The 22,904-nt window shown below is 37.9% G+C and overlaps 1 protein-coding gene across 1 annotated transcript; it reads right to left on the bottom strand.

The window, feature by feature from the left end:
• Positions 1 to 1,992: 1,992 nt before the first annotated feature.
• cdt1 (chromatin licensing and DNA replication factor 1) lies at positions 1,993 to 18,875 on the bottom strand. The gene is made up of 9 exons (XM_062059021.1): positions 18,268 to 18,875; positions 13,080 to 13,306; positions 12,798 to 12,992; positions 9,061 to 9,206; positions 7,073 to 7,173; positions 6,784 to 6,972; positions 6,535 to 6,690; positions 5,648 to 5,849; positions 1,993 to 2,560 (listed from the first exon to the last, which is right to left on the bottom strand). Exons 1-9 carry the CDS (start codon positions 18,703 to 18,705, stop codon positions 2,397 to 2,399), a joined length of 1,818 nt encoding a protein of 605 aa, XP_061915005.1. The 5' UTR covers positions 18,706 to 18,875; the 3' UTR covers positions 1,993 to 2,396.
• Between the last annotated feature and the right edge of the window lie 4,029 nt (positions 18,876 to 22,904).

Here is a 22,904-nt window from a genome sequence, read left to right as displayed (position 1 = left end):
GTCTCCGTTGTGGTATTTTAGGCTTCATAATGTGCCACACATTTTCAATGGGAGACAGGTCTGGACTACAGGCAGGCCAGTATAGTACCCGCACTCTTTTACTATGAAGCCACGTTGATGTAACACGTGGCTTGGCATTGTCTTGCTGAAATAAGCAGGGGCGTCCATGGTAACGTTGCTTGGATGGCAACATATGTTGCTCCAAAACCTGTATGTACCTCTCAGCATTAATGGTGCCTTCACAGATGTGTAAGTTACCCATGTCTTGGGCACTAATACACCCCCATACCATCACAGATAGGGTTGGGTATCGTTTGAATTCGAACGATTCCAATTCCGATTCTGTTTCGATTCCGATTCCTTACGATTCTCGATCCCGATTCTTTTAAGAGGCAGGGTCAAAAAAAAGTTTAGGATATTTTAAATGAGCTAGCTAACCTACAGTCTTTCTGAATGAAATAGTCTGACATTCTCCATCAAATTTTAATTCTATTAACTTTTTATGAACTTTACTATAAATTCCTCACAGGGCTGTTTTCAACTAGAATATAAATATAAAATCTATGAACTTGAATATAAATATTATAAATTATGAATACATTTTCCCAGGGGTACACTTTCCTCAAGAGAGCTTTATTTTTGAAAACCTCATGAAAACACTTTTACACACACAAGTGTATGATGCTGCAGGTACTTAAAAATGTTACCGTGCTCCCACTGATGGGCTAACCTGGTGCAGAAAAGCAAATAAACAATAAGAAACAACTTGCAAAACCCACTCCAGATTAGCAGCAGGTACAGTATAAAAAGCCACACTTTCGACCGCCGACGCCCGCTATCCATGCTTGAGCTTGACTGACTCGCTCGGCTATGCTAACACTTCCGGCGGTGGGCGCTTCTTCGTTGGTGTTCAGCGTCTTCTTCTTCCGGTTCGGCGGACATATTTTTTTCCGGTCGGCGGACTGGTATCGAAAATAGGAATCGAAATTTAAACTTTTGAACGATTCCGGGAGAATCGGAAAGTTAGTCCCGGTTCCAATCGATACTCAACCCTAATCACAGATGCTGGCTTTTCAACTTTGCGCCTATAACAATCCGGATGGTTCTTTTCCTCTTTGGTCCGGAGGACGAGATGTCCACAGTTTCCAAAAACAATTTGAAATGTGGACTCGTCAGACCACAGAACACTTTTCCACTTTGTATCAGTCCATCTTAGATGAGCTCAGGCCCAGCGAAGCCGACGGCGTTTCTGGGTGTTGTTGATAAACGGTTTTCGCCTTGCATAGGAGAGTTTTAACTTGCACTTACAGATGTAGCGACCAACTGTAGTTACTGACAGTGGGTTTCTGAAGTGTTCCTGAGCCCATGTGGTGATATCCTTTACACACTGATGTCGCTTGTTGATGCAGTACAGCCTGAGGGATCGAAGGTCACGGGCTTAGCTGCTTACGTGCAGTGATTTCTCCAGATTCTCTGAACCCTTTGATGATATTACGGACGGTAGATGGTGAAATCCCTAAATTCCTTGCAATAGCTGGTTGAGAAAGGTTTTTCTTAAACTGTTCAACAATTTGCTCATGCATTTGTTGACAAAGTGATGACCCTCGCCTCATCTTTGTTTGTGAATGACTGAGCATTTCATGGAATCTACTTTTATACCCAATCATGGCACCCACCTGTTCACCTGTGGGATGTTCCAAATAAGTGTTTGATGAGCATTCCTCAACTTTATCAGTATTTATTGCCACCTTTCCCAACTTCTTTGTCACGTGTTGCTGGCCTCAAATTCTAAAGTTAATGATTTGCCAAAAAAAAAAGTTGATCAGTTTGAACATCAAATATGTTGTCTTTGTAGCATATTCAACTGAATATGGGTTAAATGATTTGCAAATCATTGTATTCCGTTTATATTTACATCTAACACAACTTCCCAACTCATATGGAAACGGGGTTTGTACATATACATTAATATAATACACATTCATACAATTTAGGAGGCATGAACTCTAGTTTTTTTTATTTGTTTTAAATGAGGGCATGTGCATTAAAGATGACATAATTCTCACCCAACAAAGTACAGATAAAAGAATGGTTTACATGTCATTCATTACACCTTCAAGGGAAAAAATAGACCTTGTTTACACAACTGCCTTACAACACGCAGAGTTGATGCACTTTTAGTGACATGGCATGATGAGGCCCAAGTGAAGCCTCCTTTAGGCTTATGTTTTCACACACTTGGCCAAAAGCTTACATTGCACACACATCATTCTTTAAAACCAGTAAGGGTCATCAAATAGGGGAATATTTTTGGGTCATACAGCAGTGATATGCTGGTTCGCACCACAGACCATAATAGTCGTAATAATTCCATTATTTTGGTTGGATTATAAACCTTAGCGCCTCTCCTCTTCTCGAAGTTTGTGGCTCAATTTGTCCAGAACCACACTTAGATCCATGTTCTTGTTCAATTTAAGGTAGAAGTCCTTCCTGATTGGATGGATAGTCAGCCACTCAGGAGTCAGCTCTGCCAGCAAACGGATGTGTTTCTCCATTGCACCTAAATTGAGATGGAACAGACAGATCATAATAGTTGAATACGAAATCTTTCAGAAGAGCAACATAAACATTTTCTCAATATAGATGTTTTTCCCATTTTATTTTAAATCTTAGATTTTTTTTTTAGATGTAAACAATGACAATTGTTTTCCTTACTGTTCTTATACAACCACTGAAAAATGATGCAAACACCAGACTTGTAGAATGTTTATTCAGTTGTTTAATTTTGTAGAAAACAAATGGATAACAGACATGTTTCTAAACTATATTAATTTCAAATAGCAACTTTCTGGCTTTAAGAGACTGAAAAAATCAAGAAAATTAATTGTGGTGGTCATTAGGTTTCATTTTTCCATCAAGCAGAGTGAAAATAATATGGATTTAGGAAAAAATCTTGCTCCAACTTTCTCTGATTGCAGTTGTCAAATCAGATCAGAGCGGCTTCACCTTCTTGAAGAAGTTTGATTTTCCTCTCCTTTGTTTCAACTGACATCTCTAGTGTTGACACCATGATTCATGTCAATCCACCTGGTGCAACAGCATTCCAAGGTGTGAACATTCCTTTTCACTGCAAACTAATGAACATATTTCATCTGATGCAGGTGTTAGCTTTGGAAATGAAAATTGTTTTCATATTTTTACCCTGCTTGATCTAAAACTGAAACGCTTACGGACTACCACAATTTGTTTTTCTTGGTGTTTCTTGAAGCCAGAACGTTTCCATTTGAAATGACGATAGTTTTGTGTCGTGTTTATCTGCTTTTTTTCCTTCTACACAATTAAACAACTGAACTAACATTCTATGTCTGGTTATTTCATTATTTTTGCCAGGGGTTATACACACAATCATCTTGAAGACCTTCTAGGGAGGTTGAGGGCACTACAAGGTGACTAGACAAGACCCGGGAAATGATTTTGACTCGAGGCCACATCAGGCTCTTTTTCCATCGCAGGAAGTTTTTTCCAGGAACTTTACCAATTACCAGGGTAAATAAAATTCCCCCCTGTGTTTTCACCAAAAACTACCCGTGTAGATTCAGTAACACAGGAACTATTTTTAGTTACTGCCAGCGAGGTGGGACTTTGGAATAATTCTTGGAACTTTAGAGTGGACGGGCTGTTCTTTCGACCACTGATGGGTTGAACACAGTTGGGGGTGTTCCTAAAACTTATTTTTCGAACACACAACCACTGTTACAGTATGCGAGGACAAGGTGTTCATGCAGTGTTTCCCACACATTCATTTATTTGTGGCGGCCCGCCACGAAAGAATTACGTCCGCCACAAATTTTTTATTTTTTTTTGTCCTGTCCAGCTTCTCAGGCAAATCATATAGTTAATGTAGATGCCCATATAGGCTGTTCAGATTTACTTTACAAAAGAGAAGTGTAGGATACTTCTCTTGTTGCCTTATTTGTATTTGACCACTACTGTTTTCTGTTTATTTGTTTCTGACTGTGGCAGGACACCTCTGCCTCTGTTTCACTTTATGTTGCTGGTAAATAATATGGTTGTAGTAGTAGGCTAAAGTTAAATTATTTAGTATGCACTAATTAAAGGGGCAGAGCTTTAAGAGACATTTTAGCTTTTATATTTTATAAGATATATTTTTTGTAAGAACCACAATTAATAAATATATTTCAGTAAATAACTTATTGTTCAAATCTGTATATAAATATGTACATAAAGTGTTGTAATTATATTTTAAAATGGATGGATGGATGGACGTTTAAAACAAAACTGTTATTAATTAGTAAGTATACATTTTTTTAACCTTTTTAGACAAAATCATATCATTGTAGTAAATTATGCAAATTACTTGATGGTGACCACGCCCATAGCCACGCCCCCACAGGTATCTTGGCAGTTTATGGGAAACACTGTCATGTCTTATTTTTTGTATCTTTCTAATACAACATGCCTGACAACGGAGTGAAAGAAGAACAAAAGGAACTTTCGACTCACAGGAACTTGTGTGGTGATTAGTGGAACTTCTAACTTGTAGTGGTTTTACTCAGACATATAGTCATTAAACTAGTATATGGTTATCTGTTTATTATTTTTAAACAAATTTAATTTAAATACACAAAGCTAAGAGATAGATTTTATCAATCTATATATTTTTCCCCATTTTATTTTAAATCTTTATGGATTTTTTTTTGACAGCACCTATAGCACATACAACACTGTCCTTTCAATCATTCCTAAAAGACTCTGCAATGTAGCCTCCAACAAATAACAGGAGTTGGAAACACTCTGGACACAGATGCTCTTTTGTGCCGTTTGTTTACAACTGAATGGAATGCTAACGAGGGTGATTCCACTATTTTGGGCGGTTAGTGGTCGATCCACAGTGACCGTGTTGCCAAACAATACCTGGATGCTAACGAGACTTTGTTGGATGAATGTGAAATAAAGGAGGCAATTCACAAGTGGAAGGAAGGTAAATCACATTAAATATTCCCTATTTACTTTGTTATATGCTTTAAAAGTAGCCACTACACGCCACTTGTGTCGTCATTAGCCTCAACCAGAGTGAACCGAATGCCAATGCCAACGCTAAATCCGATGCGCTTGTCGTCGCCAGTGAGATAAACACTGACATTAATTCTTTATATAATGTTATTTACATCAGATAAAGAATCACTTGATGCTTATGAATTCCTCATTTACTGAGAGGACGATGCAACCCAGCCTTGTTATCTCTGTATGTTTGTGTAAGCCAATCACAGTTCGCTTCCGTCTGATCCGGCTTAAAACTAATAGCCATAAAATAAACGTGGAATGACTATATATCTGGTTCCTATTGGAGTAACACAAAGTAGACGTGATTCGGTGTCTGAATGCTGTTTTTTCCCCTGCTCATGATTAAAATGCACATGGTTGGCATTTGAATTATAAATGTAAACATCCATGTCTGCACAGCAACCTACGACATACTGTAAATCACTTCAAATCAAATGTCCAGCAGGTAAACTAGGCTTTACTTTGTCTCTCATTGGATATTTAGTTTTTTGTTTTTAAGTACAGAGGTTTAATTCTCACTAAATCCTCTCCACGTGGCTTACACTGCATCTTGTTCACCAACCTGAACTGAGAGCTGATCTGAAGCTGCCGGCCGTCCGATTACAAGCAACTTCCATTGTTAATGCAGGTTTCTTCTCGGATACAAAAATATTCCGAAGAATCCTTGCAAGGTCCCCGAGCTGTGACATCATCAAGAGGCGCTCTTCTTGAAATGGGTTTCGAGTCATAGCCGCCTGGAGCTTCTGGGCTTCCTTTGCACGAATCTAGAAGGCCAAACAGATTTAACAGTAAATAAATCACTTCAAGTAACTCCGACCATTATGTGAACAAAGACTTTCCAACAACATTATTTATTCAACATTTTTGCCACGGCTGTACTCGCCTAGTGACTCATTTCCACACTCAAAACCTGGTACGACACCTAAAAGCACAGTTTTGTAATGGAAAGCTGACCACCCCAAAAAAACTATGGGGATGGGATTAGAAAACTGGTTCCTGTTCTCAACAGTTCCCAGTGTTTTGATTCATTAGCCGCTTACCTTTTCGATATCGCTGCTTTCCAAACGTTACAAATGTCCATACTTTTATCCAACAGACCATTTAAAAAATAAAAAATAAAATCCCCAAATTTACCAAATTTTAGATTGAATATTCTTTCGGTGCTCTGTTGCTGTCAGTGGCAGCAGTTTTATTGTGCACAATTGAGTATTTTGGTTGCTCAGACAACAATGTGTTAAAACAAGTTTAGATTGAGGTATCTTGTTTCTTAATAGGAAATGTTCCTTTTATTCATGTTGGTATTTATGCTAGCTATCCAGCTATCGCAAGCTTGCTTCTCCAGGGAATGAGCAGTTTTAAGCAGTAATCCATCACATTTTTACAATAATTTTGATTTGAAACGGTAATACTAAAAGTCGGAAGATTTACCTAAAAATATTGTACACTTACCCTGCTCAACAAGGACTGGGACACTCCTTTCAGGGAATTAGGAATTGGAGTTGAAGCAGGCGTTTGGGTGCAGTTTAAGTTTTGCGGAGTGGTCTCTCTACATTCTGCTCTTTTATCTTCGGCCTTCTGGACGAGAGAAACCAGAGCCTTCTCCATCTGTGTAGAAGAAATTCAATCACATACAAATGAAATTGTACAAAGTCTATTTGTAAATACTACATGTAAAACCCAAAACATTTGGGTGAGTACCTTGGGAGTAATGACAGAATGGGCTTTGTCTAACACTTCCTGGGCAGTGGCAAGTTTCTCAAGGCAAGGGGGTTGTGGCAGTAAGCTTGCCTGCACAGCTGGCACAGTGTCCACATTAAAGTTAGGGTGCCAGCGGGTCAGTTTGACTTCTGGTATGCACACCGGAGGTACTAAAGAGCAGAGAAAAACCTGTTGAAAAGAAGAGATTACTTAATTGATCATTTCCATCAGTGCACAGGACTTTCTGACTATCCTATAAGAACTAAATGCATATGAAACAGTTACTGACCTTGTGGTGGTGTTTAACAATGGAAACCAGGTTCTGATGGAAGGTGCGTCTTCTTGCCAAAAGATTAGAGGCTGTTAGGAGAGGTCTAGCTTCCTGTTGACCTAAAAATGATCAAAGCACGTTGTTGTAAATCACCTGTTTCATTGTGTCACCATCCACTGATCCACTGTAGGCTTGATTATGCAATATCCCGGATTACTTTGCCATTTCATTGACAAAAAGTATGGCAAATGCAAGAAGGGCACCATCTCTTTGGTGGTGGTCCATTGTCTGTTCAACCTCTTTGGCACGCTAAGACCTAATGAGGTACAATAAATAGAAGTACCCTCAATGCTACTAAAAATACACAGGCACTGGATGGCCAAAGGTTTGGGGAGTAGGGCTTCAACGATTAGTCAATAAAATTTGCCGCCGGCTCTGAGCCGGGGGGCAACAAGAATTGCCACCCCAGCCCGTCGCCTCTCACTGCTGGCAACGCCAGAGTGGAAGAGAGTCCAGCCCCTCTCGAGAGAACTGGTTACAGAGCCCTTGCTGTGCGTCGAAGTGAGTCCGACTATATCTAGCCGGAACTTCTCCACCTCGCGCACTAGCTCAGGCTCCTTCCCCCCCAGCGAGGTGACGTGCCACGTCCCAAGAGCTAGCTTCTGTAGCAGAGGATCGGACCGCCAAGTGCCCTGCCTTCGGCTGCCGCCCAGCTCACATTGCACCCGACCTCTATGGCCCCTGCTACAGGTGGTGAGCCCATTGGAGGGGGGACCCACGTTGCCTCTTCGGGCTGTGCCCGGCCGGGCCCCATGGGGACAGGCCCGGCCACCAGGCGCTCGCCATCGTGCCCCAACTCCGGGCCTGGCTCCAGAGGGGGGCCCCGGTGACCCGCGTCCGGGCGAGGAAAATCTGAGTCTCGGTTCTTGTATTTCCATAGAAGTCTTCGAGCTGCTCTTTGTCTGATCCCTCACCTAGGACCTGTTTGTCTTGGGAGACCCTACCAGGGGCATGGAAGCCCCCAGACAACATAGCTCCTAGGATCATTGGGACACGCAAACTCCTCTACCACGGTAAGGTGGCAGCTTATGCTTATATATATATATTTTTTTTTTTTAAATTGAGTGGACTTAAGGCCAAGACTTCTTTCTGTTCTTTTTGTTTATACATTTAATTTGATCATTTTTACCAAACAAGAATATATGATCATTTCGAAAGTTTTTTTGGTCCATATCTAAAAATAAATATTTGACGTGTGATTCTTTAGTCTTTTTACTTTATTACCCTAGAGCAGTGTTTCTCAAATATTTTTTTGTTATGCCCTCCCCCACAGGAAGAAGAAAATATTTTGCACCCCTCACTCTCCACCCTGACTATAAATAGTGTAATTTTTCTATAGAATTGTTAGAACTATACCCCTGCATAACATTGTAACTAGGGCTGCAACTAACGATTAATTTGATAATCGATTAATCTGTCGATTATTACTTCGATTAATCGATTAATAATCGGATAAAAGAGACAAACTACATTTCTATCCTATCCAGTATTTTATTGGGAAAAAACAGCATACTGGCACCATACTCATTTTGATTATTGTTTCTCAGCTGTTTGTAAATGTTGCAGTTTATAAATAAAGGTTTATTTTAAAAAAAAAAGAAATTTAAAAAAAAATTATCAACAAAAAAAATCTGTGCATGCGCATAGCATAGATCCAACGAATCGATGACTAAATTAATCGGCAACTATTTTAATAATCGATTTTAATCGATTAGTTGTTACAGCCCTAATTGTAACATTAAAGGAAACAACACACCGGTCTTCCCTCGTCTCCCACCGTGGTTACAGTGAAGCCAAGTGTGACATACGCTTAATCATAATCTGACACGACAAAAAAAAGCATGTTCCACTCCTAACTGTGGCAGTTACTTTAAAAACAATACAATTTCAAAAGGAGCCCACAGTTTAGGTAAATACAAATAGCAACACACAAACAGTTGTCATACCATTAGAAATGACAGGTTCCACGGTGAGCTGGTAGCTGCCTTTCTTAATGCAGCAGTTGAATGTCGGGATGTTCTTTTCCTGTCTGAATGTATAGGCCTTAGGAAATACTGTCGTTATTTGACCAATGTGATCTTCTTCAAATCGCCTGCAGACACCAAGAAGAGGAGGCAAATTAATTTGAAACACTAATATCCACGAACACACAAACAGGGGTCCTCTATCCCCAGGGGGTCCTGCAGAGGAGCCATGAAATCTTTGTTAGATTTTCAAAAGTATATAATTTAGGTAATAATAATAACTGCGGTAAAACTCCCGACAGTTAGAAGTTTTAAATTAATATGATCGAAAAACCAAGATTGACTGCACTTTGATAAACTCATGGACTGACTGGGGCCGGCTTGAAAGCTTAAATTAAATGTATAAATGCATATTTCCCTATTAAGAAACACACCAAATTCTAAACTTATAAAAACACATTGCTGTCTGAGCAACTAAGCTATTTAATTGTGCACACTAAACCTACAAAGTGTGCTCAATCTTTCCTAAGATGCGGTGGTGCGTTCAAGGACCACTGAATATATTAGGACGCAACACCTGCTAGAAATAATAAATGGTAATAATTGCGTTTGTTATGCACTTTTTATTTAAATAAATCTTAAAGTGCTAAAGTACAAACCAATATTTAAAACAACAGTTTATTCATTAAAACAGATAAAACACTATCAGCGAAGCATAATGAAACACAAAATACTGGGTCTACTTATTGAAGTTATGTTTTAATAAAAAATAACTTGGTCAAAAATATTTCAGTGTGTGTATCTAAGTAATTTTTGAGCACATTCAACAATGCCGCAATAATAATGATAGCTTTGGTCACAGTAACCGTGATATGAAATTCTTATATTGTTACATAACTTATAATTTCCCCCCGCAATTTTTCCACCAATGAAATGTTTGTAAATACACATGAACATTGAGCCAACACACTGTCATGTAGTTGAATGTGAATAAATGATAACACATAACTAGGCCTGGGCGATCTTGCTAAAAAATTAAATGTGTGATTTTTTCACAAAAGATTCACTTTACGAATTTTCCCCATACTTTTAAAAGAAACCGTTGAACACAAATGACAGATATAATTCAAAACAAGTTTGTTTATTTGATCGAAAACCAGTAGAGTGAAATGACATTGCAAATTATCATTTGAATAATGTTTTATTTTAGACCAAATAAAACTTTTACTTTTTATGGAATCAATTTCATAGAACTAAATTAAGAGCTAACTCTGGGAAGTAATACTTCAGTCTTGAATAAAATACTTCCGTTAAAAAAATAAGTTGCATTGCATGCAAATAATTATCTCCAACATTGAGAATAATAGTGAAAACTTAAAACTTCAGTCTTGAACAAAGAACTTCTGTAAATAAATAATCAAGTAAAACATTGAGAGGACTATAGTTTTTCACTGTGCTTCTTTCTTATCTTACATGATATGTTTGTTGTTGCGGTCATGTCCGCCTCGTAAACAGTTGCATTTCCCGCACTCGACTGCAGGCTTCGGTTTAAGATGCAGGAAGACGTTTTTTGTGCTGCTACCTTTATAAACTTGGCAGCGTGCAATCATTTATTTCATACAGGTTACCGCAAAACTTAAGTACTGAAAAACACTTTTCTTTTCTTTGGAACAAACGTCTCGCTCTCATTAGCATTAGCCATGTTTTGCTACAGTAGGTGTGCTGCTAAGGAACTAAGGGGCCTGCGCAAGCTACGGAAGCTTCTGAGGGGCAGAAAGTACGGGGCATGAGAAGAAAATAGATTTTTGATTTTTTAAATCGTCTGCAACAAAAAAACTTACATATATTGATAAAATCGATACATTGCCCAGACCTACATATAACATGAATGAACAATTGCATTATTATATTCATGTTAGCATTTAAGATAGCTAACGATTTTAAATGCTAACATGAAGTGAGTGGTCTAGTTTTTAGCTAGCGATTCACGCTTTGTTGTCAGCTAGCCATAAACACTCTTGTTGCCAGCTAGAGATTACCACGCTAGTTGTTAACTAGCGATTAGCGCACTAGTTGTCAGTAGAAATGTCCCATAATGGCTTTTTTGCCGATATTCGATATTCCGATATTGTCCAACTCTTAATTACCGATTCCGATATCAACCGATACTGATATATACAGTCGTGGAATTAACACATTATTATGCCTAATTTTGTTGTGATGACCCGCTGGATGCATTTAACAATGTAACAAGGTTTTCCAAAATAAATCAACTCAAGTTATTGAAAAAAATGCCAACATGGCACTGCCATATTTATTATTGAAGTCACAAAGTGCATTATTTTTTTTAACATGCCTCAAAACAGCAGCTTGGAATTTGGGACATGCTCTCCCTGAGAGAGCATGAGGAGGTTGAGGTGGGCGGGGGTGTATATTGTAGAGTTAGTGCTGCAAGGGGTTTTGGGTATTTGTTCTGTTGTGTTATGGTGTGGATGTTGTCTCGCAATGTGTTTGTCATTCTTTTTTGGTGTGGGTTCACAGTGTGGCGCTATTTGTAACAGTGTTAAAGTTGTTTATATGACCACCCTCAGTGTGACCTGTATGGCTGTTGACCAAGTATGCCTTGCATTCACTTGTGTGTGTAAAAAGCAGTAGATATCATGTGATTGGGCCGGCACGCAAAGGCAGTGCCTTTAAGGTTTATTGGCGCTCTGTACTCCTGCCTATGTCCGTGTACACAGCGGCGTTTTAAAAAGTCATAAATTTAACTTTTTGAAACCGATACCGATAATTTCCGATATTACATTTTAAAGCATTTATCGGCCGATAATATCGGCAGTCCGATATAATCGGACATCTCTAGTTGTCAGCGAGTGATTAGGGCGTTAATTGTCGGTTAGTGATTAGTGCACGAGTCTTTCACTGGTGAGCTGCCTGCAACAGCGAAACGTGTCTCGAGTCTGGTGCATTTGAATGAAGTTGCTTCTTCAAAATGCGTGCTGGCCATATTTCAATTGAACATTAGCGATTTTCGATTTTCGTTGTGCACAGCAACAAATTATGGTTGAACAGGAGAGTCTTTTTTTAGCTGTCCATTTGGTTTTATTATATCATTGCTTTGTTTTGTATCCATAATAAATCAACAAAAATCAGTATTTAGCAACCCCAAGAGGGACAAGCGGTAGCATATAGAAGGATGGAGTGGTCGTGGTTAAGAGGAGAGTTGTTAGATGTTGGATGCTGGAAAATGTTATTTGTGTTGCAGTCAGCCATAATGCATTGCCGACACTCAATGATTTTTTTAATGCTCACGTCTTGCAAAGCATGTTTGCGAGCCAGTGTGGCGTGTGGCCTTTTTTCCAAGAACCAAAACTGATTGGTATTCTGGGGTGTTAAAAAGAACAATGTACACAGTACCAAAAAGTGTGCAACAAATCCGTGACAAGAGCCAAACAATGCATTTTGATAACCGTTCCACTCCTAATACCAATACTGTGCTGTGTGTTACATTATGAAGTGGTTGTACAACCATAAAACAGAATAAGCGCACATTTTTTTAAAACTGGAAAAAATAAAAAATTATGTAATCAAAATAAAACGTTTAATTAACATTTTAATTTAAAAACATTTTTATTTAATTAGTTTAAAAAAATGAATTAATTAAACTACAAATGTGTCTATGAACAAAGCACTTTGGTTCAATGTATAGTCACACCTACTTGTGCATCATATCCTGAACTCCCCGTTTGATCTTGGAGAATGTAGCTGTCTCGGAACGGTTGAACAGCATAGCAACCACTGTGTCCATGCTCCTAAACATCTCGGCCAGGATCTTGAACTGATAAGGCAAGGAGAGGCCAGGGGGAGTATCTTGGGCTAAATTGTGATACTGCTGGTATGCTGGCTGTTGGATACTGAGAGACAAGTCAAATGTATAAGCAAAAACAAGAGCACTGTACATGCTGTGAGAAAACAAAAGCTTGCCAATTATATATTCTCACCTTTCTTGAGCTAGTGTGTCTTTCTGTCTCCTTTCTTCCTCTGTGTCCTTCGCCTTCTTTGACTTAGCTTTAGCTGCAAGTTCCTTCGCTTTGGTTACAACTGACTTGGAGGATGAATCCAAAGTCAGTGGAACTGAAGACGACGATATAGCACTAGATGATTCAGCTTGTTTTTTGATCCTCTGAAGGCGAGACTTGAGAGCTGTAATATCTTCTCTGCAGAGACCCTGAAAGATGGAGTTTCTTTAGACTTGTGACAATAGAACAGCTACTATTTTTGTGCCATAGCCCATTAGTATCATTTCTCTGTTACCACTGAGAATGATCAAAGTTACTGGATTGCACTATATGTTGGCAGTTGTACAACATATATATTTTTGCCATGCCATTGTAAATAGTTAAAGCAGTCCACAATATTGATCACACCACATCCTACTGTGCATCCTCCATTGATATTTTATAATAAACACATAACAGCTGTTAAGCAAAGGTTTTGCTGTCTTCTCACTGCAAGAGCTCAGTCTATAGCAGTGGTTCTTAACCTTGTTGGAGGTACCGAACCCCACCAGTTTCATATGCGCATTCACCGAACCCTTCTTTAGTTAAAAATAAAATGTTTTTTTTCAAATTCAAGACAAAGTTATATGTTTTTGGTAACACTTTAGTATGGGGAACATATTCTAAGTAACAAAGACTTAATTTAGAGTTATTTGGTTAGGGTTAGAGCCAGGGTTAGAGTTATAATAAGGCCATGCCAAATAAGGCATTAATAAGTACTTAATAATGACTAGTTAAGAGCCAATATGTTACTAATTTGCATGTTAATAAGCAACTAATTAATGATGAATATGTTCCCATTACTAAAGTGTTACCATGTTTTTTTTACTGGTGCACAAAATGAACCGTGCATGAACATCACCTTGTTCAAAGAACAAAACCAACACAGTGCATAAACTCACAACAAATTACACACCTGCAAATCAGTGTGACTTCTGCTGTTGCCGTATCCGTAATACGCTGATAGGGAGAAGTTTTTATTTACACGATGAGTCGGGTGTGTCTTGACCTCCGCCGAACCCCTGAGGCCGACTCACCGAACCCTTAGGGTTCGATCGAACCCAGGTTAAGAACCACTAGTCTATAGGGACTAACGCCTTGCAACAGAAGTGAGATGGTTCGACTCTCACTGAAGAATAAAACAAATTTTTACTGTATGTATGTGTACGTCAGAAAGAATACTACAGTCTATTAGACAAGAACAAAAACAACATTAGAGCAACATGGGCCGCCCTGAACAGAATCATCAAGAATGTTTCTAAGAAAGTTTACACTTAGGGCTGCAGCTATCGATTAGTTTAGTAATTGGGCAATCTATCGATTAGTTTGTTCGATTAATCAAGTAAACTGATTAAACACATTTTAAGCCTCTGAGAATTTTAGGGAAAATAGTTTAAATAAATGTTTTTTTACTGCTTGCCATAACCCCCATTCTTGAAAAAAAAAAATATATATATATAATCAACATTGAAATTTCAATTTTAACATGTGTGAATTAATAAAAAAATGTCAGTTTGCTCCGATTCAATTCCTCAGCTATACCATATACTAAAAACTAGGGGTGTAATGATTGATATGTTGATTTGTATTCCTAAATGTCCAGTATAATCAATCTGTGCACGGCAAATTTACCTTTCAGAAGATAAGTATCGATCCAATATTGTTTTAAAAGGAAATCAATCAATTTTATCAATGCTACAAAAAGGAAAACATTGGATTTAGGAACGACACACTTAAAATGAAAATTAGCACTTTTAATAATAAGGAAGTTAAACGTTAAGCTTGTTTGCCCGTCTGTGGCATCCTCAAGACAAAAATGATGGATACTTACATTGGTCAAGAAAAGGTCAAAATAAACGTAAACACCACAATACAATATAAATTATAACAACAACTTTCAGCTACAGCACGATTGAATAAGCCACAACAAAGACAAACGACAACACAATAATAAAAAGCCCTAACACAACCGTGACTCAGAGAGAGACAGACACCAATGCAGAGGTACTATAAGATTATACAATCTATTAAATGGTCAACATTTTAAGAATTAAGATAGAATTCTATACATTGAGTCTATTAGAGTGCTAAAACTGCCGAGAGTTAATCAATAGTCAAAGCAGTGTGCAGCTTTTTAAACATCATCACAAAATGCTTATTTTCTTTTTGAGGAAGTTAGATTTTGTGTTTTCTTTGCTGCTATTTTAACTGTTTTTAATACATAAACAAGGTTATTCTTTTCTAGCACTTTGCCTTTCCTTTCGTTTTAATGGAAACATTTTAATTTTTTTTTTTTTTAAACAGCTGAATGAGCAGCACAGTTACAGTATAAATATTTATGAATTAATGAATCAATTAGATATTTGTTGTTCGTAAGCACGTCTAAAACAACGTAAGCTGCATTTAAAAGTCAATGGAAAATTACTGCCATTAAATATGTGTACGCTTTATTATCCGACGAGTCGACTAATCGTTAAGATAACCGTTGACTAATCGACGATCAAAATATTCGTTAGTTGCGGCCCTACTATAATATATATATATTTATACAGTTCTGAAGTGTGTGTGTATGTATATATACATATGTATATGTGTGTGTGTAATTAATTAAGCATGTAAATAAATTTGATATCGAAATCACTACACTAACTTCAGTTTTTGTTTTATTTATCATTATTTACTATGTGTGCTGTCTCAGAGTGATCACGTTTACACAACTGTTTTTACACCTAGCCCAGCTAACCATTTTTGGTTCCCAGAACGATGTGATTGCGTTAGCCTTTTGGACAATTAACGTTACCCAAAGGGTGAGTTTGGGTTGCTTTTTGGTTCCATATTGATGCAAACGGCAAGCATTTTTTTCAGTTCCCGAAATGTTACATTTGACGTTCTTTGAATGTTACCAGACTGTCTCGATGGCAGTGATTTAAGTCATGCAAATTCATACCAAATTGAAGAAGGAAGTTCAGCAAAAATTAAAAAATACAGTACAAGCTGCGATAAAGACATATTTTCGCTGATATATGGATGCGCGCACGCACACACAAACACAAATATACACACATTACGATGCTTTCTATGCCACACAGCAGAGCACTGAATGTGGCGTAACAAGTCTTTTGTACCAAAACAACACTTCAATTAGGATTGATTGAATCAAGCTATAGCAGACTGAACAATAACACAAAACATTAACGACTTCCACTTTAACCCCACCCAACGCTAAAACATTTAATAGTCAAGAGTATGTGAAAGTTCGACGCCTACCTTGATTACCTCCCTGACGTCTTCACTCAAGTTTGGTAATCAATCAGAAATATTAAGCAGCTAAAATGCGCCAAACAGTGTTTTACATGCATCACCCATCATGCACTCTAATGAATGTTTAATTTCAAATTACATGTGTTTTATAATGTCCACAAAGTTCAATGAGCAGGATGTGTGTTTTATGCGGCCGTGTGTTGACTTTATTGTAGGTTATAGTTCATTTAAACTATGAGTAGGGAAATGTTTGGATTGGGTCATATATATTGATGCTGTTCTGGGGGTACTTGAAAACAAACTTGTGGTCATCAACTAATGATTGCATCGACCTCCACATGGGGGCTGCAAAAACTTCCCAGTCCAAACTAATTTGCTGTGGAATCAATCTAGGCTAAAATACACCGCAATCTAATCATCTTGTTAAACTTATGACGTCTCACGGGCCGCATTGAAGACTTCGACAGGCCGTACTTTGGACAACTCTGCTCTAGACCAGAATTCCCCAACCTTTTTTCCACCAAGGACCGTTTTAATGTATGCATTATTTTCACAGACTGGCTTTCTACGTATGGCAGATAAACAAAATGAAAAATGTGCCTTTGGCTACAATCTGGCACATTAACATGTTTCATGTCCATCAATGTGCATTGTCCCATGTACTGTAACAAAAGAGTTGTAATATACATCTATTAACAAGCATATTGGTGAGTTTGGTGGGACAGGCGAAAGTTAAATTGGAGAAAATGCGGTAGTTTATAAATTAATAAACGTTTCTGTGTGGCCCGGTAGCAAATATGTGGTTGGGGACCACTGCTCTAGAACATGGCCTGAAACCCGGAAGTGCCTCTGTGGGGATTTTGGGGTGTGGCGACGTCCCCATTCGCTATAAAAGAGATCAAATTTGGTATTTTTATCAACGACTTAACATAGAAATGTTTGTCAACATTATTATGCTCCAGGCAAAACATTTTCTACATAAATGTCGATTTATGAAAGTATGGCCTACATTTTCTAATTGGCTTAAAGGTTTACAATTATCAAATAAATCTTGGAGGATGATTAAAAGTACAAAAGTAGGGCTGCAACAACTAATCGATTAAAATCGATTATAAAAATAGTTGGCGATTAATTTAGTCATCGATTCGTTGGATCTATGCTATGCGCATGTGCAGAGGCTACTATTTTTTTTTATTTTTTTTTTAAATAAACCTTTATTTATACACTGCAACATTTACAAAAAGCTGAGGAACAATAATCAAAATAAGTATGGTGCCAGTATGCTGTTTTCTTTCCAATAAAATACTGGAAAGGATAGAAATGTAGTTTGTCTCTTTTATCCGATTATTAATCGATTAATCGAAGTAATAATCGACAGACTAATCGATTATCAAATTAGTTGCAGCCCTATACAAAAGCCCTTAAATTGATATCTTTGTTAAAAACATTTAAAATTGATTTTTGATTTTTGTCTTGGTTTTTTTCCATATTTTTATTATTATTTATTAATATTTAATACTCTCTGTATTTGCTTTTGTTTTCTTTCCTTGGCATGTTTTGCTGATGTCGTGATTTGCTCAAACTGATGTGTAGATTGTTGGTTATTTTGAAATTGCCTTGACTTTTGTGTGCATTATAAATGTATGTTTGTTGTTCCATTAAAAAAAAAAGGGGGATTTTGGGCATTATTGAGATTATCGTATAAATACGATAAACTATCGTAGGTCTAACATCGCTGTATTTAATACTATTATTACTACTGTGATTAAATATGTGTATCACATCAATAAATCATATTTAATTGGGTTGGAATACGAATAGTTAGTGCATGGAAACAAATTTATTCGACTTGATACAATCAAAGAGTTACCTGTGGTTTTGGATGCGAAAGAACAAGCTTCTTTCTGGCCGTTTGTGTCGTTTTTCCGACATTATCAACTTCTACTTTTCGTCTTTTTCTCGCTGTGCTGTGCCGTGCGGTTGTAGAGACGACGTCTGCCCCAGGGTCTGCGTTGGGTGAGGGTCGCTCCGGGGTCCGGGGACTGCGGGGTACATCTTGAGTCAACTTGCTGGTAGTAGACTCGTCCGTAGATAAACCCGCCGCAGCGTCGATGACTCGCACAAACTCATCGTGAACTTGACTTGAGGACGACCTGAAGAATATGTCTTGGTTTGAAGATCTTGTGTTTATGGCGCTGCTTTTTGACCCGCCAGGATTCACAACACCAATATGTGTCGCTTGTTTCGCCGAAGCAGTCGCTCCTTTCTTTCGCTGAGAGAAAAAATCTGTAACGCGACCCTGAGCCATGGTTAATAAGTAAAATCAAAAAATTTACTCTCGGGCAAACACGGTAGACATGAAATATATGTGGTCACTGGTCACACACAAGGCACAGACAACTTTCGCGCGGAAATAAATAAACTACGCCTATATACGGAATGCCCCGGAAGTAGACAATCTTCTTGTTCTTCGGTTCAATAGCGGGTTGTCGCCATAACTTTAAAGATGCAGACCGCCACTTACTGTATGGGAGTATATAACGCTTTATATTCGTGGTCAAAAGTTTACATACACTTGTAAAGAACATAATGTCATGGCTGTTTTGAGTTTCCAATAATTTCTACAACTCTGTTATAGAGTGATTGGAGCACATACTTGTTGGTCACAAAAAATATTCATGAAGTTTGGTCCTTTTATGAATTTATTATGGGTCTTGTTACGGCTACCCTAGTCTAGCGTTCAAAAAAGTAAAAATAAAGATAGCAGAGTAGTCCTGAGGAGGAGGTTTATGACTCACTAAATTCCTTAATAAGCACTCGCGGAGATATGTCGAGATTCCAAATGATCATAATTTATTTTCACAAACAAAACATATTCTCCGTGGTTGACTTCAACATAATCAAAATAACGTATTTAGCAGTAAACAAACTGTTCCACTCCTCACGCCTTCAACAGGATAGACAGACAAAGGGAGCCCACAGCTGTCCTGTCTTCTTAATCACAGGAGGAGGAAGTGGCTCACCAGGAGGAGCGTGAGCAGCTGAAAACAATCAGTCAATCATAATTCATCTAAAACATCCAATAATTCATCAACAGCATCATTGGCATTATTTAATTTCATTGTCAAAACAATTAATAAATAAATAATATAGATAGGCTCCAACAGGTCTACTGAAAATGTGACCAAATCTGCTTGGTCAAAAGTATACATACAGCAACATACATGATCAATTTTGGTGATGTAGAAAAGTTACAATCAAATCAAATCAGCTTCATGGCATGGCCTCTTAACGTCATGTGAGTGATTATGATTGACAACAGAAAGTATTGGAAACTCAAGACAGCCATGGCATTATGTCTTTCACAAGTGTATGTAAACTTTTGAGCACAACTGTATGTGTATATATATATATATATATATATATATATATATATATGAATAAAGTGTCTTATTATACTGTTGTATTATCCCTTGTTCTTCAGATATTATATAACAGCTAAATGTGTTTCTTTAGGATAGTATGGACTTTATTTATCCCACATGGGAAATTATGTGTTGCTGTGCAGATTTTTACATACAGTAACAAGAGTAAAGCGTAATGAATAACTAAAAACGAGTAATAAATAATACATATTGCGCACTAAACGACTGTGTGTTAAGACAGTGAAAAACCTATATTAACACCCATACTGCACATTCTGTGAACGTTTTGCACACCAAGATTAGCCCTCTCCCATTGCTCCTAAAGTACTGAGAATAATCCAAATGTTCTCCACATTAATTATCTTATTCTTTTTTGTCTCACTTTACTCCTCCCTATATTTCTTACAATGTAATATTATGTGTCACATTCTCTATAATTTTACATCGCACATCTTCATCCGATTGACATTTACCTGACAAAACCTATCTGGTTTTACTTCCTCGGTCCCCTGTAGACCTGTGACAATGGACATCACTTTCTGCTTTGTAGGTGATTGCTGATCAAGTAATCTTTTTGTAATGCTATCATAAAAGAGGGACACCTTAAGAGTTCATGCTGGTAAATATTGTGTTTGCAGCTTGGCCTATTAGCAATCTGTAATTATTTCTAAAAAACTACAGTATTTGCATGTTATATAAGTACTTGGTTAAGTCTATTTTTTTATTTTATTTCTATTATTAGTAATATTATATTTAAATCAACCTCAAATACTGTAAATAACCAAATGGAAACATTATTAACAGGGGTAGGAAAGTTAAATAGGGACTAGATTACAGACAGAAATCAGCGTTTGGTCATGTAAATGTTATTTAATATGTGCTGTCCCTATTTTAAATAAAGTTTTAAAATAGTTATTATTTAATTTACATTTCTCTGATTTATTTGTATTTATACATCCAAAGTTAGGCACCATATTCCCAACTAGGGGTGTATATTAGTAGGTATGTATCGATACTGATACAAATATTCTTCACAGATATTTATCAGTACTCTTATCAGTACTATTTATATTTACCACAAGAGGGTGTAACAACACTAAGGTGTCACTTGGCCCATTTTAAGAGGGATTAAAAATAAATATACTGTATACTTATATATTTTTTTTTGTAAAAGTAATGAAAAGTTTAATACAAACCGTGGTGATTTCTTTCATCAATCAATCAATCAAAGTTTGTTTATACACCCCTTAATCACAAATGCCTCAAAGGGCTGCACAAATCACAACGACATCCTCAGATCTGATCCCACATCCGGCAAGAAAAACTCAACCCAGTGGGAACAATGAGAAATCTAGGGAGGGACTGCAGATGTGGGGAGCCCCCTGTCACCAACTGATGCACAAAGGAGTGGTCCACCCATGGTCCCGACTTGGAACAGCTAGCACATCCTCCCTGGAACTGATCCATGGCCACCTGATAACCTCTCAACGCAGGAGAGGGGGGCAGAGCGGAAAAGAGAGGTGGCAGATCAACTGGTCTAAAAAAAGGGTCCATTTAAAGGCTAGAATATATAATTGAGTTTTAAGATGGGACATACTTGCTTCTACTGAGGTAGCATCTCGAACTGTTACCGGTAGGGCATTCAAGACTACTAGAGCCCAAATAGAAAATGCTCTATAGCCCACATCCTTTTTTTGGGCTTTAATCACTAATAAGCCAGAGTTCTTTCTGGCCGGGACATATAGTACAATACAATCAGCAAGATAGGACGGAGCTAGACGTTTAGTATTTTATACGCAAAGTAGTAAAACCTTAAAGGCGCATTTTAAGTGCACAGGAAGCCAGTGCAGGTGAGCCAGTATAGGTGTAATATGATCAAACTTTCTTGTTCTTGTCGAAAGTCTAGCAGCCACATTTTGTACCAACTGTAATCTTTTAATGCTAGACATAGGGAGACCCGAAAATGATAGGTTACAGTAATCAAGACGAGACGTAACGAACTTATGAATAATAATCTCAGCGATATCTTAGCGATGTTACGGAGATGAAAGAAGGTTGTTTTGGTAACACTCTTAATGTGTGACTCAAATGAGAGAGCTGGGTCGAATATAATACAGAGATTCTTTACCTAGTCGCTTTGTATAATTGTTTTGTTGTCAAATGGTAAGGTGGTATTATTAAATAAGTGCCGGTGTCTAGCAGGATTGATAATCAGCATTTCCGTTTTCTCAGCGTTTAGATGCAAAAAGTTGCTGGACATCCATTATTTGATTTAATTTAGACACGCCTCCAGGTGACTACAATCTAGTGTGTTGGTCAGCTTTAGGGGCATGTAAAGTTGGGTGTCATCAGCATAACAGTGAAAGCTAACACCGTATTTGCATATGATGTCACCTAGCGGCAGCATGTAGATACTGAAGAGTGCAGGGCCAAGAACCGAACCCTGTGGAACTCCACACATTACCTTAAAGGCCTACTGAAACCCACTACTACCGACCACGCAGTCTGATAGTTTATATATCAATGATGAAATCTTAACATTGCAACACATGCCAATACGGCCGGGTTAACTTATAAAGTGCAATTTTAAATTTCCCGCTAACCTTCCGGTTGAAAACGTCTATGTATGATGACGTATGCGCGTGACGTCAATCGTTGAAACGGAAGTATTCGGACTCCATTGAATCCAATACAAAAAGCTCTTTTTTCATCTCAAAATTCCACAGTATTCTGGATATCTGTGTTGGTGAATCTTTTACAATTTGTTTAATGAACAATGAAGACTGCAAAGAAGAAAGTTGTAGGTGGGATCGGTGTATTAGCGGCTGGTTCCAGCAACACAAGCAGGAGGACATTGACTTGGATAGCAGACGCGCTATCCGACGCTAGCCGCCGACCGCACGGATGATCGGGTGAAGTCCTTCGTCGCTCCGTCGATCGCTGGAACGCAGGTGAGCACGGGTGTTGATGAGCAGATGAGGGCTGGCTGGCGTAGGTGGATAGCTAATGTTTTTAGCATAGCTCTGTGAGGTCCCGTTGCTATGTTAGCTTCAATGTCGTCGTTAGCAACAGCACTGTTAAG

The sequence above is a fragment of the Entelurus aequoreus genome, linkage group LG09 (assembly GCF_033978785.1).
Source record: "Entelurus aequoreus isolate RoL-2023_Sb linkage group LG09, RoL_Eaeq_v1.1, whole genome shotgun sequence".
Taxonomy (NCBI): Eukaryota; Metazoa; Chordata; class Actinopteri; order Syngnathiformes; family Syngnathidae; genus Entelurus; species Entelurus aequoreus.
This window is presented reverse-complemented; position numbering and strand designations above follow the sequence as displayed.

Coding starts and splice junctions, on each gene's coding strand:
- cdt1 (XM_062059021.1), bottom strand. CDS start 18,705: ATGGCTCAGGGTCGCGTTACAGATTTTTTCTCTCAGCGAAAGAAAGGA. Junction 13,307..18,267: donor TTTCGCATCCAAAACCACAG/GTAACTCTTTGA, acceptor TCCATCTTTCAG/GGTCTCTGCAGAGAAGATAT. Junction 6,973..7,072: donor TTGTTAAACACCACCACAAG/GTCAGTAACTGT, acceptor TCTTTTCAACAG/GTTTTTCTCTGCTCTTTAGT.